The sequence below is a fragment of the Sorex fumeus genome, unplaced genomic scaffold, assembly GCF_029834395.1.
Source record: "Sorex fumeus unplaced genomic scaffold, SorFum_2.1 ptg000086l, whole genome shotgun sequence".
Classification (NCBI taxonomy): Eukaryota; Metazoa; Chordata; class Mammalia; order Eulipotyphla; family Soricidae; genus Sorex; species Sorex fumeus.
This window is the reverse complement of record NW_026606143.1, coordinates 11,594,971-11,613,432: the sequence shown is the minus strand read 5'-3', so window position 1 is coordinate 11,613,432 and position 18,462 is coordinate 11,594,971. Positions and strand designations below refer to the sequence as shown.

Here is an 18,462-nt window from a genome sequence, read left to right as displayed (position 1 = left end):
TGCTGCCACATGCTCCTGAGACTCCAAAATTCTAGATAATTAGGGTCTGGAGAAATCTCTGCAGCGAACTGCTCGGTTAGGAGATTCTTTTGTGTGTCTCTGGACCATAGCCATTAAGGAGCTTCCGTAGCAGCTGGGGGTGGTTTGTAGGCGTGACCTCCAGGGTCCCATGGGGGTTGGGGGATGAGAAGGATCAGTCCATCCCCTATTCCTTGAGGTCTCAGTTTTTAAGGAATCTAGAGTTGGAATAATTGCCCATGGATGGAGTTAAATAGGAAAGATACCACACCAAAGGTACTGCAAATGTAATACAAAATTCTGGCATTGTCTCTGGGACCCTTAAAGACCCTTAGGGGGCCAGAAAGATGGTACATGCCAGGCAAGTAACCTACTCAGGTTCTATCCCTGGTACTACATCTGGTCCCCAAAGCTTATTAGGCATGATCCCTGAGCACAGGAGCAAGTAATATGCCTGAGCACTGCTAGATGTGGCCCAGAAACCAAAACAAATATAAAACCCAAACCTTTTAGGAAGAAACTCTTCATGAAATAATTAGGGCCATTTCTAAATAGGTGTGGATTGTCAATATATTCTATGTATTTTAGGAACAATTGCAGTGACATGAGATAATGAGAATTTGAGGGTTTACAATCAGACAAGGGAATCAGAATCTCCTGGTCAATGGGGTTAGTGTAAATTGAAGTAGTCATTCTAGTGTTTTAAATTCCTTTATAGAGAATTTCATAAATATGTAAAGGTCAACTTTCCTCAATGACCAGACATTAAAATTATACACTTTTTTAACATCAAGTAGAACTGCATCTTCTGGGTTATAAAACAAAGTTTCCTTTGGTAGATTCGAAGACACAGAGTGAAATTTTCAAGTTATCTCTTACACTGCTTTGGCATCATTATAAAACAGACCTAGTTTGCCATAAGAAGTCGTAAGTTTTTCTCTTATATTCTGAAAACTGTGATAAGAAACAGCTTTTTTACTCAAAGTTTGAAAATGTAATCTGTAGCAGCATTATAAGTTTACGTTTAGTGTGATTATGAATGACGGTGATGAAAATACTTTCTGTGGCTCAAAATTAGGTAATACCCAACTTGGAAAGAGGAGCAGAAAAATACTTTTTACTAGAGAAAATGTAATGAGATGTTGCCATCACTTAGGGCAGCATACTGCTACTTTACAAACATAAAATTACAGCTTTACAAAAATTCCAGTTAGTACTTACATTTGAATACCCTAATTTTACATACTTAAAGTCCTTAATTAAAAAAATCAAACAAACAGCAACAACTCAATTGCAAGTTAACAAGACAAATTTCCTTGCCAAAAAACAGTCATTAAAAGCTAGTAGTTTCAGAATCTATTTATATTGACTTTAACATAAAATTTGTGTTAAAATCACAAAACAAAATAACCCAAAATAGAAGCTACTACTTATGCTGAAATAGTGTCTACTGGGCTTTAGTTGCTATTTTAATGGTATTTGTTGTGTACAGCATGTCTATGTGGTCTGACATTCATTTTTCTTTTTTTTATTTTTTGGCCACACCCAGCAATGCTCAGGGCTTATTCCTGGCTCTGTGTTCAGGGATCACTCCTGGTGAGCTGGGGGTGGTGGGGAGGGGAACCCTATGGGACTGAACCTGGTTTAACGAGTGCAAGATAAGTCCCCTACTTGCTGTGCTATTGCTCTGGACCCCGACATTCATTTTTCTTCCACATTCTTCCTATTCAGTTTGTTAGAGTAAGCACAATGTCATTTCTTTAGTCATCAATCAGCTAGCCAGAAACAAAAGTACAGCACAGAAAGATAATATTTATTACATTTTAACTAGAAACAGCAGAAAGCAAGTTAACGAGGTATATTTAATCATTATTCTTTTAAATCTGGCTTAAATAACAATTATCAAAAGCGAGTCTTAACTGCAAATATTTTGATCACTATGGTAATCTACATAGGCACAAAAGCCAGCCAGAGTAGAGTAATAAAAAGGTACTGATTATAAGCACTTTGACATGCCAAAAATGTAGATCATTGCATTACATTCTATTGTATTTTTGTAAAAGTCTTCTTAAACATTAAAATATTACTCAGAAAAATATCAAACATACATAGTACTCTTACAAGAATACTACCTAGTCAATACCAATACTAAGCTTTTCTTTCCCCTTCCAACATCCAATGAGAAATACAATTCTGTATGTATTAGTGTTTGTGGTGATATGCAAATGATTTTGCTGTCATGGTTAGAAAAAGGATTGACTTCGCATTTGGTGGCCAGCTGTATAACATAGTATTACAATCTTTATTTCTTTAATAAGTTTAACTACATTTCCTAAGCCCTGAGATATCTTATAACCTGCTAGTGATTGTATATTTTAATTTATACTTTAATGACCATGAACTCCATGTAAATACTTAAAGCTATGTATATGGTTATAGCTAAGAACAAATTTATATAATAAGGTGCTAAGAAGGCCTTTAAATATGAGCTGCATATTTTCAGTATGTTTTACTTGCGACAAGAGATTCTTAAAATTCTATCATTCTCTCAGCAATAAGTGCATTTTATTTTGCTTGCTTCAACATGGGCAGCCAGCTTGACTTTCTCCCCATTCTCATAGAGCAATGTTTACCCTCAAAGTTAGTTGTCCAACTGAACAGATGGCATAAAAACTTATATTATTAAATAGCATATTTACAGTTATGATGGGTTGGAGCGATAGCACAGCAGGTAGGGCATTTGCCTTGCATGCAGCCACCCTGGGTTCGATTCCTCTGCCCCTCTTGGAGAGCCCGGAAAACTACCAAGAGTATCTCACCCGCACGGCAAAGCCTGGCAAGCTACCCGTGACATATTCAATATACCAAAAACAGTAACAAGTCTCACAGTGGAGACATTACTGGTGCCTGCTTGAACAAATCAATGAACAACAGGAGGACAGTGCTACAGTGCTACAATTATGATGCTTATGGAAATATGCTCATAGTAGGAATTGAATAAAAGTTTCTTCCATATGCAATGAGTAAACTATAAGGTAGCTGTTAAGAGTACCATATACTTCTTACCACATGGTAATTAATTTTAACTAGGGAATTCAGGTTAGCAGATGTAATTCACCCAAAAATGCAAATTCAAGAACTTCAAATAAAAAATGGATTTGACAATTTGCAAAGTAAGACATTAGTAACATTTGCTTTGTGATATTAGTTCATAGAAAAGAATTACTTACCACTAAATCATATGTACTTAATTGTACAGTGGGAGAAATAGACTAAGAATAGCCTATTTTCTCCATATTTATCTTTATGAGTTTTTTGTTCTTATGTTTATTCCTGTGAACTTCTCTAGCTGAAAGAAAATTTTATTTTCTCTTTTTATTTTTGTTTTTGGGCCACATCTGGTGCTGCTCAGAGGCTACTCCTGGCTCTGCTCTCAGGAATGACTCCTGGAGGTGTTTAGGGAACCATATGGGATGCCAGAGATTGCATCTGGGTCAGCCACATACAAAGGCAATCACCTTTCCCACTGTGTTATCTCTCTGGTCCCAGAGAAATCTTATTTTCTGAAAGAATTTTCCCCATCTCTTTAGGTACATATGATTAGTCAAAAGCTGGTATAAATCTAAAGTTGCATTTTCAGGTAATGCCATATTCCTGTGTTTATTTCTAACATTAAATTTTTTCTATTTAAGTGGTACTCTAGAAAATATAAACCATCCTATTAGAAATTACTGGCTTAATGATAATCAGCTTCTGTTGATAGCTTTGAAGCACATTGCACATTTGTCTAGCACATTAATAACTATTTTTTGTTTACAAAGAATGCACTGATATAAACTGTCAGGTTGACACAGGTTTTACATTTTAAGTCTGTTACAGAACAATAGCAACAGCAAAGACATTAACGATGCAGTTCATGGTTCGATTCTCCCATCTTACAGTGCAGGTTCCTGAAAACACACAAAAAGAGACAATGAAGTTTCAGCAAAACATCAAAGTTATCAGGGAATATGTATACATTCACAGAGGATTTTATATACTATTTCCTGAAATCAATTCCATCTTCACAATTTATCTGAAGGTGCACTTTTGTACTAGGTACAAAACAATTTTGTTGATAAAGTCTTTAGTTTGAGAAGTACAGTTTCATTTTCCAAGAAGGCGGATTTTGATTGAATCAACTTAAGGTCTCTTACCATCAGATGTAGTATCCCAAAAGCATGAACTGGCAGTATGAAAGCCATAGGCACTCTTCTGGACCACCGCACAGGTGACTAAAAACAAAATCAGAGATGACAGCACTTTAAGAACAAGTGAAACGATAACCCCACAATCTATGTGTTTAAGTCCAGAGCTCTAAACCTATAAAAATCACTGGAAAGAAAGCAGTCAGCAAAGAGACTGAAGAAAATAGGCCTCTCATCATGATTATCTATCAAGATTTTGACCTCACTGGATCCAATCTATTGCCAATTGCTATATGGTGATGACTGTATTATAGAAAAATTCTTGGCCAAATTATGTGCCTTGTCCCTGGGCATTCTTCAGACACAGAAATGAATAAAAGATGGAGCTGGAGAGTGGGTAAGCTTGCCTTGCACATGGCCAACCCAGGTTCAGTTTCTGGCATCCATATTTATCCTCGAGCCTGAGCACCACTGGGCATGGCTCAAAAAACAAAAAGAAAAAAATGAAGAAAGAGGGGCTGGAGAGATAGTACAGTGGGTAGGGTGCTTGCCCTGCACTAGGCAAACCAAGATTTGTTCTCCAGCATCCTATATGGTCCCCTGAGCCTGCTAGGTTTAATTTATGAATGCAGAGCCAGATATGCCCTTCCCCTTCCAACAAAATAAAAGGAAATGAAGAAAGAATCCACTTTGCAATTATTGCATGACACTTCACAATTGTATGTATAAGGAGGCATGAGACTACTCAAAGGAGGCCACGTGGGATCAATGGGACTTTGCTATGAAAAGATAACCACTATAAGTGTAAAAGAGCTGCTGCCAAGCATGGGTAGATGGCAGTAGGAGTTCAAATGACTTTTTTTTTTGCGCATTTTGGGTCACACACAGCAATACTCAGGGGTTACTCCTGGCTCTGCACCATATGGGATGCTGGGAACTGAATCCAGGTTGGTTGCATGCAAGGCAAATGCCCTACCCTCTGTGCTATCGCTCCAGCCCCTCAAATAACTTTTGAGTAGAGAAAGATCTCTATCTTTCAGTTATTATCATGTACTAACTTGGGTGAATAAGTTAAAAGTCATTTATAACAAATTAGTATTCAACTTTAGTGTCTACCACTGATTTACATTTTCTAAATTCAGAAAAGTATTCAAGGGCTGGAGCGATATAGCACAGCGGTAGGGCGTTTGCCTAGCACACGGCCAACATGGCCGACCCGAGTTCGATTCCTCCGCCCCTCTCGGAGAGCCCAGCAAGCTACCGAGAGGATCTCACCCGCACGGCAGAGCCTGGCAAGCTCCCCGTGATGTATTCGATATGCCAAACACAGTAACAACAAAGTCTCCAATGGAGACGTTACTGGGCCCGCTCGAGCAAATTGATGATCAACGGGAGTGCCTTTACCTTTTTATCTTTTATTCAAGGACAATGGTAAGAAAATTAATGAGAAAGTATATTGACACTTACCAATGTATTTATAAGGTTTCCCCAACTTGACCAAATGAGTTAAGGATTGTTCCACAATTGCTGCAGTCCATTGATTGATGCTGTTCTGGTTATAATCCTCACCAGACAAGACGCCGTCTATGCACTGAAATGGCAGAGGACAGGTACATAAGCACAAATTGCAGCAAAAATGTATTCAAAATAGGAAAAGCATTTAAAACCCAACAAAGCATCTTAGAAAAGAGGTATCTGCTAGATGTTTTATTATGTGCTATTAAGAATTTTCAAAGCACTTCTACATGCCTTAGCGTACTCTTTAAGATACTATGGTTTGTGGAGTTCATTGCCCAATTCAATCAACTTAATCAATGGCTGAATAAGTAGCAGTACTTCTACATTTTAAAAAAAAGATACTATGGGTCTATAAAGGTAAATATGACATGGCTTCCATTGCAAAGAACTTAACTGAGTTTCTAGAGAAACTAATCAACTCTAACACAAGGAAGAAGACTAATCAAAGTGATAAGTTATGCCATAGTATAAAGTGGCGATAGAGATTTTTAAAAAGTGATATCCATTGGTTAAATAACAGCTTTGTAGCAGCTGGGATTTGAGCCAAAAACAAAGGTTCAGACCAATTTAAAATGGAATGCTCGTGTATAATAATTATATTCTTATTCATATTGAGCAACTGCAGAGCTATAAAACCACCAGCACATCTGCCGCTAAATGTAAATCATCAATAAATATTACTTTTCAGGTGGTCTAATTTTCCACAGCACTAGTTTAGTACTATAATCATAGGTCACCTCTGCTACCTAACTAGCTAGGTGACCTTTTGCAAAGCACCCAAATACTTCCCTTAATTAAATCCTTATTTTCCTAATCCTTAAAGCAGGATTAGGATTTCCTAATCTTTAACAGCCTCATTATATCAGATTTTCCTGAGAATGGGAGGAAATAATCAATCCAAGAGTTCAAATACAGTGACTGCCACAGAGTAAAGCACATAGTAATGTTAGATATTATACTTCATTATTGCTATTGTTCTTCCGGTTTTATTGAGATATAACTGTCACACAACCCTGTGTTAGTGTAGAGAGTACAATATAATTTGATATATGTATATATTGTGAAATGATAACAGTAGATAGTTAACACATCCATCTCCTTATAGCTGATACAGGTGTGAACACTTAAGATCTCCTCTCAATATAAAATAACATGACAAGGACAGTAGGCACAAGGGCCAGGGATATTGCTCCATAGTGGGAAGCCTGCCTCATGAGCTGGGGAAGGCAGCTAGAATAGAGAAGGGATCACTAAGTCAGTGATAGTTAGAGGGATTGCTCAGGATGGAAGATGTGTGTTGAAAGTACATACAGGACCAAACATGATAACCTCTCAGCTATCTGTATTGCAAACCATAATGCCCAAAGTAGAGAGTATGGGGGAAATTGTCTGCCATAGAGGGAGGGGAAAGGGTGGGATGAGGGGTGGGGGAAACACTGAGGACATTGGTGGTGGAAATGTGCACTGGTGGAGGGATGGGTGTTCGATCATTGTATGACTGAAACTCAAACCTGAAAGCTTTGTAACTGTATCTCACAGTGATTCAATTAAAAAAAATAAAGAAATAAAATGCAAAAAAGATCTCTCAGCTACTTCCCATTATTCAATACACTGTGCTAGATATTGGAGGTGTGCACCCTTTGACAGGCTTTTCTTCCTCTGACCTAGTCCCTAAACCCCTGCTCCTAGCAACCATCAGTCCACTGTATATAATTTTGCTTGTTTTGGGTTTTGTGTTATACACTGGAAAATACTCAGGGATTACTTGTGGCTCTTGCTCAGGGATCACTCCCAGTGAAACTATATGGGATGCTGGGCATCAAACCCAGGTCAGTCACATGCAAGGCAAGCACTTTACCCATTTGCACGATGGCTTCAGCCCTTATTAGTTTTGCTTTTTCAGATTCCACATGTAAGTGGGAACGCTCAATATTTATCTATCTTATATCTATTTAGCTGTTTAAACTGTTACCTTATATTCAAGTAATAGAGCCTAGATTTTTTTAAACAGCTACTGGATTCAGTTATAGAATCCAGTTTAATAAGACCCACACCCAACACGCCAACACACACACACACACACACACACACACACACACACACACACAGAGCTTCCATTTACTATAATTAAAGATACAAAGGCACAATTCTAATAAAATCTTAAGTGAGATAGTAAAAAAAAACCCTTACTAATGATAAAATGTAAAAAGAGAAGTTTAAAATGCTTAAGAGAGTAAAGTTACTCAAATTACTGCCCTAGAATGTTTAAAAAAAATGATGAGAGTTAGGAGGACACTGGCTGAAAGGTGATGGAAACTTTAATTCTGGCTTTGCCATTCACAAACTGATACCTTTGAGCAGCCCAAGCTAAAGCAAACTAAAGGCAGGTCAACCTTCTGGGCTGTTTCATTTTTTCCTAAGATTTGGCACAGTTAAAGGTGACTTAATAGAGGCCAGAGAGATAGTAAGGCACTTGCCTTGCATGCAGCAAACCCGGGTTTGATTCCTGCATCCCATATAGTCCCCTGAGCACCGCCAGGAGAGATCCCTGAGTACAGAGCCAGGAGTAACCCCTGAGCACTGCTGGGTGGGCCCCAAAACAAGCAAATGAATAAAAGATGACTCAATATTAAGTGATTTAATTTAACTAGATGCATTCAGACTTCACAACAGCAGCAGTGGTGAAATTTCTTGGTTATGATGGGTAGTAGATGAACAAATACAATGGCAATTGAATAAGAATGGTAGACAAGGAGGTCATACCACTAGTCATAAGCTTCTCTGCACAAAATTAAAATATTAGAAAGATTTCTGCAGCTTAATATGCAAAAGCTAAGAGAATAAATTGACATTCACTTTGCTTTGTCTTCAAAACATTTGTGTTGATGAGAACAATAAATATCGTCCTATTATTAAGAATTTGGAAAATAGTTTCATTACACGGGGAAAGGTAGGGGGTAGAGCGATACTACAGTAGGTATAATTCCTGCCTTGCACACAGCTGACCTGGGTTCAATCCCCAGCACCACATATCAGTCCCAAGCCCTTCAGGAGCAAGCCCTGAGCACTGCCAGGCGTGACCCACCCCCAACAAAGAATCAAACAAATTTGTAATTTGGTGGGCTATAGTTCTAATTCTAAATAAATTATTTTCAAACCTAAAAAAAACTCAGTACTATTTAAAATGTTCATAAATCCCTTACTCACAGTCTGTTCAAGTAGAAAAATGCAAGTTGACCTGTTGTAATTAATTTCCTAGGAGAACTTCTTGTCTAATTTTGCCTGAGAGAAGGGTCATATTTCATGTACAGAATAATTCCTTTGAGAGTTTTCATTACTATCATATCAGTTTATAAAAAACATATAAACACAACAACACATTTCTAAGGTCTTTTATTTGACATATGCATATAATTTACCTGGGCTTGTCCATGTAAATTATATGGACAAGCCCAGGTAAATTATATATACAAAACATATATTATACACAAATATAGGCCATGTTGGCCGCTTGTAAGGCGAACGCCCTACCCGCTGTGCTATCGCTCCAGCCCTATATAAAGTATATAATAATGTTATATAAGTATATGTGAGTAGCATTACAATTTTAAATACTATTTGACCTATTAGAATAAAAGTATTTTTACTCAAAAGATAGGTTACTAATTTTATAAAACAGCAAATATGGTTTTTAGAAGAATACTTAAAAACATCACCTTCAGAGGAAGTCTGAATACATATAACAAAACACAGAAGCCCCTCCCTATAGTCAGTGAACATAGATTTAAATGCTTATTTTAATACTAAGGTTTCAGTAAGGTTAAATACTAAGGTTTCAATTTTGTGTTGAAAGTCAAAAACACAGCTAAAAACAATCAATACAGCAAGCTTCTGGATGATGTATCACTCACCTCTCTAACAATATTGTGAGCCTCCTCAGCATTGAAGCCAACCTAAAGGGGAAAAACAAAAGACAAAATTGTTCTCAGTGCAGATTTCCTTTTATTTGCAGTTCTGATGATACACAGAATACTCCAGGCTGGCCTACAGTTGTACTGAAACTGCTAATGTCTCTGCCAACACTTTTAAATATTGCGGAATGCTTCGTGCACCGACCTACCTGTAGATTTTATTATTGGGGGTGCTCAAGGCTTACTTCTGGCTCTGCACTCAGGGATCACACCTGGTGAGTTCAGGGGGACCATATGGGGTGCTAGAGTAGAACCCAATTTAACAGTATGCAAGACAAGTGCTTTGTCCACTGTACTATCTCTACAGATCCCTTAACTGTAGATTTTATTAGACCTGAGGAAGTGACTAAGAAACTCATTTTTACTACAAAACAACTAGTGATTCAGAAAAACCTTATATTGAGAATTGCTATAAAAGTCAGGAGATGGGGCTGGAGCAATAGCACAGCAGGTAGGGCTTTGCCTTGCATGTGGCTGACTAGGGTTTGATTCCCAACATCCCATACGGTCCCCCGAGTACTGCCAGGACTAATTCCTGAGTGCAAAGCCAGGAGTAACCCCTGAGCATCACTGGATGGGACCCAAAAAGCAAAAAAAAAAAAAAAGATATTTGCCTTGTATGTGGCTGACCTGGGTTCAATCCCCAGCATCCCCTGTGGTCCCTTGAGCACTAAGTGATTTCTGAGTGTAGAGTCAGGAATAAACCTGAGCATTGCCAGGTATGCTCCCCACCCCACAATGAAAAAAAAAAAACCTTAAAAACTAACTTTCTCCTAAAAAGCTTTTCTTCTGTGTTTTGGGTCATATCAGAGGTGTTCAGGGATTACTCCTAGCTCTGTGCTCGAGGGTCGCTCTGGTAGAGCTTGGGGGATAAGATATAGTGCTGGGCATCAAACAGGGACAGATGAATACAATGCAAGTCACCTCAACTATCTCTTCAGCCCAAAAGAAAATTTTTTTTCAAAAGAAAATTTTTAACTTTGCTTTTAACTTATGCCAGGCAAAATGTGAGGATTCTGATTGAAAGATTCCGTGAAGACCTGATCATTTAAAATTAACATTTTAATTTAATTAAATTAAATTTAGAGCTGACAATGTCTTTCCTCTGAAATGACTTGAACGACTCCTGAGTCAGTGGAGGAAGATAGTTATCAGAGAAACTGTCTTGGAAGTATGACTAGGAAGAAAATATATGAGAACCCTCTTTATAATTGTCAATTATCTAAAATTAAGTATTCTATGTTATAAAAATCAATATTTCAGTAAAAACTTTAATTTAAAAAAACAATTAAGGGGCTGTAGCAATAGTGCAGGGTAGGGCTTTTCCCTTGCACATGTCCGACCCAGGTTCTATCCCAGACATCCCATATGGTCCCTTGTTCACTGATAGGAGTGATTCTTGAGTGTAGAGCCAGGAGTAACCCCCAAGTTATCACCAGGTGTGGCTAAAAAGCAAAAAACAAAACAAATACCATATGCCAGAGCTGAAGAGAGAGTACAGTGGATTATGTCTTGCATGCAGCCCATCCGGGTTTGATCCCTGGCACCATCTATGATCCCTTGAGCACTGCCAGGAGTGAACCCTAAGCAGAGCCCAAAGAAATCCCTGAGCTGTGCTGAGTGTGGGCCCCAAACAAAAACAAACAAAAATAATAACAAATTAAATTTGAAAAGACTCATAAGTTAAAAACAACTGTAAAAATGTCCCAGTGTCCTGGAGTAGAGAATTAGGCTTGTGTGATAAGATGAAAATCTGAATCAAGGCACTTTAGGTAATACATTGGTTTCCATGGAAACGTTATAAAGGTACTTAATGACATTATCATTTTGTAAATCCCACTCTATACAAGTTAAAATGAGTTCAAAATCAAGCACATTCTGAAAATACTGAATAGATGAAATATTTTCAAATCATTTATACCACAGAATTCCACTAACAAAGGCATAAACATACCCTAATCAGGGACTTTTTTAAAAAAAAACTCACATTTGACTCTATTAAAATAAACATGTTATCTTATAATAGGGTCCTTTATGTTCAGAATTGGCCACTAAGATATATAGATATAACTATAGAATTGTAAGATACCTATTTCACTTCAATTTGGAAGGTCAGCAAATGTAATCAGGAGGTCGGTGGGAATCTCTGTGACTTTATTTTTTAAAAAATATGGGGCTGGAGCGATACTCCAGCGGGGAGAGCTACACGCGGCTGACCTGGGTTCAATCTCCGGCATCCTATATGGTCTCGCAAGTACCACCAGGACTAATTCCTGAATGCAGAGCCAGAAGTAACCAGAGCCAAAAGTAACCCCTGAGCATTGCCAGGTGTGGCCTAAAAAGCCAAAAAAAATAAAAATAAAAAAACACTTGTTTTGCTTGTTTGTTCTGGGGCCACACCCAGTGGTGTCCAGGGCTTACTCCTGGCTCTGCGCTCAGGGATCACTCCTGGCTGGCTCAGGACCACATGCAATGCTGGGAAGGGAACCCTTTTTGAATCTACTTCTTTAAGAAGCACTGCAGCCCAACCCTCTTAGGAGTCAGGAAGTAACATGTTGCGGGGTATGGGGGAATAGGGCAGAAGGGTCAACCAATCAGAGAGATTCTTGTGCCTCAAGTCTTTTTCTAAAATAAGAACTCCTTCAGTGTGATTGCTACCAGCAGCATCACAGAACGAATTCCTTTAAATGTGGTTTGGCTTCTGCAAGGGCCCATCTTCAAAAGATGATGAATGGGCCACAGTGAACCAGAAGCAGCTTCAGGGGCCCAAGCAGGCCAGCATACTGTGCTGTGCCTCCACCATGGTCTGCTTTCACTTTGCCCCAAGCTCTCACCTGTGGCTACTACTGGCCAGAAAACATCTATTCTGACCTTGCAGGCCTCCAACAGGCCTTATCCACCCACTGATTAAAGAGCCGCGGTGGTGCAGTCAGAGGCCTGGATTTCAAAGGGCGGGGGCTGTGTCTTTTCTAACAGTTGTCACTTGGGGCAAGTCACTCTTGGGCACCAAGCAAGTCAGAGACCCGGGGCACTAGCAAGAAACTAACAATTGACATCAGGGACTTCCGGCGAGGTTTCCAGAAGCCAGAGGCACACAGCCAGGGCTCCTAACCTGAGAACTTCCCCGGGGCCACTCAGGGAGAGATTTCTCAAGTGGTGGCAGGGCTCTGCACCTAGCCTGGCTCCGGGGGCTGCGGGCACCTGCTTGGCGGACAGCCAGGGGCGAGGGGCGGGGAAGGAGCTAGGAAAACCGGTTTCCGTGGCCCACAAACAGGCGGCGCCCGCCTTCCCATCGCCACGCCCAAGCACCCCGCGCGGGGCTTCCACCCCTCGGCCCCGACCCCACCTCCGATTCCAGCGGTTTCCCCACCGCCCCCGGACCACCCACGGGACTTCCGGGTTGGGGTTGCAGCACGGATCCGGGGCCCCGGGAGAGGACTCGGGGTCAGAGGACGCTGCACTTCAACCCTCCCGGCGGATGGCCGCGATTCCCCGGGCGCTGGCGCCCAGGCGGGCAGTGGGGGGAGCCCGCCGGCGGCCGGGGGCGATACCTCTTCGCCGGGACGGTGATAATCCTCCATGGCTGGCAAAGCCGATCCCGAGCTCACGGGCTCAAGCTCCTGGCTGCAGGCAGGCCTCGGACGCAGCCCCGCCCGAGCCTCGTATGGGGCGTTGCTACGTGGACCCCACCTCTGTGACGCAAGGGCGCCACCTTCCGGGGGTGGGAGAAAGGGAGGCGTCTCCCCGCGGCCTTCGACTTTTCTAGAAGGTGGGGCCGGGTGTTAAAGGGCCAGTGAGCGTCGGAAGGGGATGGCCTCGCGTCAGTTAGTTCCGAACGCCTTCGTGCACCGAGGTCGCGGGCCTCAGTGGCTGCGCTTCTTTGCACATGCTCGCTTCCTCTCACTCAGCGCATCCTTGTTGTTCATGCAATGGTGACCGATTGTCCACTCTGTTGCTTGGAGAATTAACCTCGTGCAACCTCGGTTTTTGCTGGTGTGAAAGCTGAGAAGTATGGACTAATCGCATACTGGGTTATAAGGAGCAAATGAAATGCTGTATAGATGTACCTAGAGTACATGTTCCTACACCTTCCCCCCTCGATTATGTAAAAAAAAAAAAAACCTTGCTTGGAGAGAAGGTATAAATAGCCTGCTTTAAATAATAAATGTTAGCAGGAGTACAATAGTTACATTAACTTGAAAACTCTTAATTTTCTGGGGCTGGAGCGATAGCACAGAGGGCATTTGCCTTGCACGCTGCCGACCGGGGTTCGAGTCCCAGCATTCCATATGGTACCCTGAGCACCAGCGGGAGTAATTCATGAGTGCAGAGCCAGGAGTAACCCCTGAGCATTGCCGAGTGTGACCCAAAAAGCAAAAAAAATAAAGAAGAAAAGAAAATTTTTACTTTCCAGAGCTAGAGAGAAAATACGGTAAGGCTCTTGCCTTTCACTCAGATGATTTGCGTTGCAGCCTCTGTACGGCTCCCTGATCCTGTCAGGAATGATCCCTTAGCAGACATACAGGAGAGGCTCAAAGACACACACCCCACCCCCAAATCACAAAATCCCAGTTGATCCTAAGGATTTCATCCTTAAAACTCATTAAATAGGGGCCAAAGAGATAGTAAAGCAGATAGGGAGCATGACTTTCGTGCAGATGGATCCAGGTTTAACCCACAGCATCCTATGTGATCCCTGAGCAGAGCCAGGAGTAAGCCTTGAGCACCTTAGGTGTGGTCCAACCCCCTGACGCCTCACCCCCCCAAAAAACATTGTTTAACAGGCCTGATTCTGTTATTTATCCCACTTCCTCAAGAAGAAACAAGTACAGATAGCTTAACTCATTCGCCTGAAGTCCTAGATCTAGTAAGTAATTTGAACTTAAACTCAAGTACTTTGATAGCAGGACCAATGTTCTTAATTGCTGTACTCATATCCCATTGTTACTATAACAAATTGTCATGAATTCAGTGGCTGAAAGCATCCCAAACTTGTTTTATTTTACAATGCTAGAGGTCAAAAGTCTAAAATGAATGCGCCAGGTTGTTTCTTCTGGAAGGTTTAGGGAAGAATGTCTGTCCTTGCCTTTTTCAGCTTCTAGAAGCTGTCTGTATGCATTCTTTGATTCAAATAATGTCTGACCAAATATACGAATACCAGAGCTCAATCAAGTTGACACAAAATGAACCACTAAAGGCTCCCTTTGGGTACTACGTACTGTATCCACAAGGTTGCCAAGATAAAGCAGATGGTATTCTCTAATTGGCATGAATCAAAGAGGTGTCATTTACAGAGGGATTGCTAGGTGTGGGCAGGCAAATGACAAGTATCGTGAGAATCTGGAGCTAGCAACACTGGAGCTGTCAACACTACGAAGCCCAGAAACTTGAGGGGAAAAGGAACATTAAATACTCACATAGCACAGGCCACTTTAAGAAGAATGCCTTTTTGTCAAGGGATATGGCAGACCCAAGATAGCCTCCTACAAAAGGAACCAGAGGAATCCTGACCTTTTTTCTTTCCCTCTGATTTCCTATTAATGTTCTCAGTGGCCAAACCCAACCAGAAACCAGAGACCATGAGAGCTATTGGTATATGTAGAAGTTAGCTTTCCAAGGCCAACAAAGATGGAGTATGGAAGTAGCAAATCAAACTGAGGAGAACTAGCATAGATCTAAAAGCTTCGGTTCGGTTCAAAACTCCCTGAGATTCCACAGAGTACCTTAAATAAAAATAAATAAATAAATAAAATTTAAAAAACCTTGACTAAAAACCGAAAAAGGAAAAAATGTCAAGTAGCCTTTGCTTTTCCTCAAAGAAGACAAGCTACCTTTCTTTAACTATTTGGATTTGTGGGCCACAACCAGCAATACTCAAGGCTTATCCCCTGCCTCTGAGCTCAGGGGAGCATGTGGGATGCTGGGGATCAAATCCTGGTTGGTCATGTCCAAGGCAAATGTCCTCCCCACAGTTTTATCTCTCCAGATAAATTACCTTTAAAAGTCTAACAAGAAGGACTGGAGGGACTTGCCTTGCATGCCACCAACCCTGATTTGAACCCCAGCATTCCTTATGGTCTGCCCCATCCCTGAGCACTGCCCCCATCCCTGAGCACTGCCAGGAGTGATTCATGAGTGATTCATGAGCCAGGAGTAACCCCTGAGCATAGCCTGCTGTGGCCCATGGCCCAAAATCAAAACCCAAAATAAGAATGTAGAGGGAAAAGCATAATATATATGTACATATATATTATTTATATATAATATAGAACAAAAAGTAAGATATGGGTAGTATAAGTAACAAAACACTGTCACTGTCCTCCCGCTGTTCATCAATTTGCTTGAGCAGACCCAGTAACGTCTCCATTTTGAGACTTGTTGTGAGACAACAAGCAGACCCAGTAACATCTCCATTTTGAGACTGTGTTTGGCATATTGAATACATCACGAGTAGCTTGCCAGGCTTTGCCGTGCTTTGCCAGGCTTTGCCATGCAGACGAGATACTCTTGGTAGCTTGCCGGGCTCTCTGAGAGGGGAAGAGGAATCGAACCCGGCTTGGCCGGGCTGGCTGTGCGCAAGGCAAACGCCCTACTGCTGTGCTATCCTCCAGCCCAAGGAACAAAACAATAAGATCATATAATCCCATTGTCATTATTATGATGAATATAAATAGATAATAAATTTCACTTAGAAGCCCAAACAAAGAACAAAACAAAGTCCACCTTTAGGCTGTTACAAGAGGCATATACAATTATCAGTACTGGAGATGTGACTTAAGTCATGTAGTTTAAGTGCACTGCATGTACCCCCCACCACCAAGTGTAACCCTCACAGTGATTTTAAAAATGTATCAGGGATGCAGAAAACCTGAAAGTAAAATGATGGAAAATATAAATCATGCATTATGCAAGAATGATATCGACAGTCTAAGATCAGATAAAGTTAGCTCTTAGGCCAAAAGCATTACAAGAGAAAAGAAGATGCCCCAATTGATGAGTCAACTCATGAAGCAGTCATAGTGCACTTAACAAATTGCTTCCAACGGGAGTAAAAATGAATAGAATAAATGGAATGAGTACATTCATAATAATACGGGCAATTTAACACTACTTTCTTAATAGGCAACTAGCTAAAAGATACATAGGAAAGTATAAGGGATATTTGAGCAACAGAATAAATGTTTCTTTTTTATCTAGTTAACATATGTAGGACTCTAAATCCCACTAAATAAAAATTCTTTTTATAAATTTATCTATCTATTGGCTGGAGCAATAGCACAACTGTAGGGCGTTTGCCTTGCACGCAGCCAGCCTTTCTGAGCCAGGTTCAATTTCTCCGCCCCTCTCGGAGAGCCTGGCAAGCTACCGAGAGTATCTCTCCCGCACAGTAAAGCCTGGCAAGCTACCCTTGACGTATTCAATATGCCAAACACGGTAACAATAAGTCTCAAAATAGAGACATTACTGGGCCTGCTCGAGCAAATCGATGAACAACAGGAGGACAGTGACAGTGACAGTGATCTATCTATCTATCTATCTATCTATCTATCTATCTATTTTGGCCCTTTTGGATCATACCAGCGATGGTCAGAAGTTACTCCTGGCTCTGCACTCAGGAATTACTACTGGCCGTGCTCAGGGGACCATATGGGATGCCAGGAATCTAACCCAGGTTGGCCATGTGCAAGGCAAATGCCTCTACAAATTCTTTTAAAGAACTAGCAGGCCTTTATGCACCACAGGTTATATTGCACAGTACATTTAATAAGCATTATTATAAGTCTCCTGCCCCCGCGCCTGGCTGTTCCTCGCCGGGCCCCCTTGGAGGGGAGCGGGTTGAGCTTTCCTCCCCGCCCCGACCAGGGCTCCGGCAGCCGAAGACCTCCAGGACCAGCCACCACCATGCTGAGACCACTCTCCGCACACATGAAGGTACTGGCAGAGGGACAAAGCCACGCGGGTTCCGGGGCCGAGATCTCCAAGCCTACTCAGATTGGAGTCGAGCATCCGCCACCCAGATCCTCCAAATTCCAGTAGGCGGGGGTCACACCCACCACCTGGCCCCCTGGCGCCGTGTAATCCCATCAATGGCCAAGACTCAGAGACTATAAAATCCAGCTCCCGGAACCGCGCCGCGGGACATCTTATCAGGACATCTTTTTTATGACATCTTATTATCTCATTCCTACTTTGGACAAACTTGCAGGCTATCGAATGTAGCCTGCCCACAGGGCAGAGTCTGGCAAACTCCCCATGATGTACCAAATATGCCAAATACCAGTAACAATGATGGGTCTCATTCTCCTAAAGAGCCTTGAATATAATCTCAGGGCTAGGATGAAAGAGACATTACTGGGGCCTGCTCGAGGCAATCGACGAATAACAGGATGATGAAATGAAATGAAATGAAATTTTTATGAACAATGATTGTGATAGTATGCCTATTTGTCTCCTAGCTAACAGTCCTTTGATTTCAAATCATAGAGAAACAGTCTCATGAGAAACTTTTCGTGGAATTAGAACGTTTTTCACTTCAGAATTTTTTTTTGAGATATAGAGTTCATTTTTCAAATTATAAGGAAATACCAAGAAAAAGAAAACCTCTGTATACTTGAATAAGATCCTTAGTAACATAGTTATTAATGCTGTTACTAGATAAACTGCATCAGGCTGTTTCCACTCAGGGTGCCCCAGAGGGGGCCGGGAGAGAGCCCTCCCTGCCCTAAGGGACCCAGCCCCGGCACTACCCAACTGCCGCCGCACTCCAG

General features: G+C 41.3%; 1 protein-coding gene across 1 annotated transcript; it reads right to left on the bottom strand.

Moving 5' to 3' along the window:
* Positions 1-1,810: 1,810 nt before the first annotated feature.
* Positions 1,811-13,334, bottom strand: DYNLT3 (dynein light chain Tctex-type 3). Its single transcript, XM_056131299.1, has 5 exons — positions 13,246-13,334; positions 9,635-9,676; positions 5,673-5,796; positions 4,215-4,292; positions 1,811-3,968 (listed from the first exon to the last, which is right to left on the bottom strand). Exons 1-5 carry the CDS (start codon positions 13,273-13,275, stop codon positions 3,892-3,894), a joined length of 351 nt encoding a protein of 116 aa, XP_055987274.1. The 5' UTR covers positions 13,276-13,334; the 3' UTR covers positions 1,811-3,891.
* Positions 13,335-18,462: the final 5,128 nt, after the last annotated feature.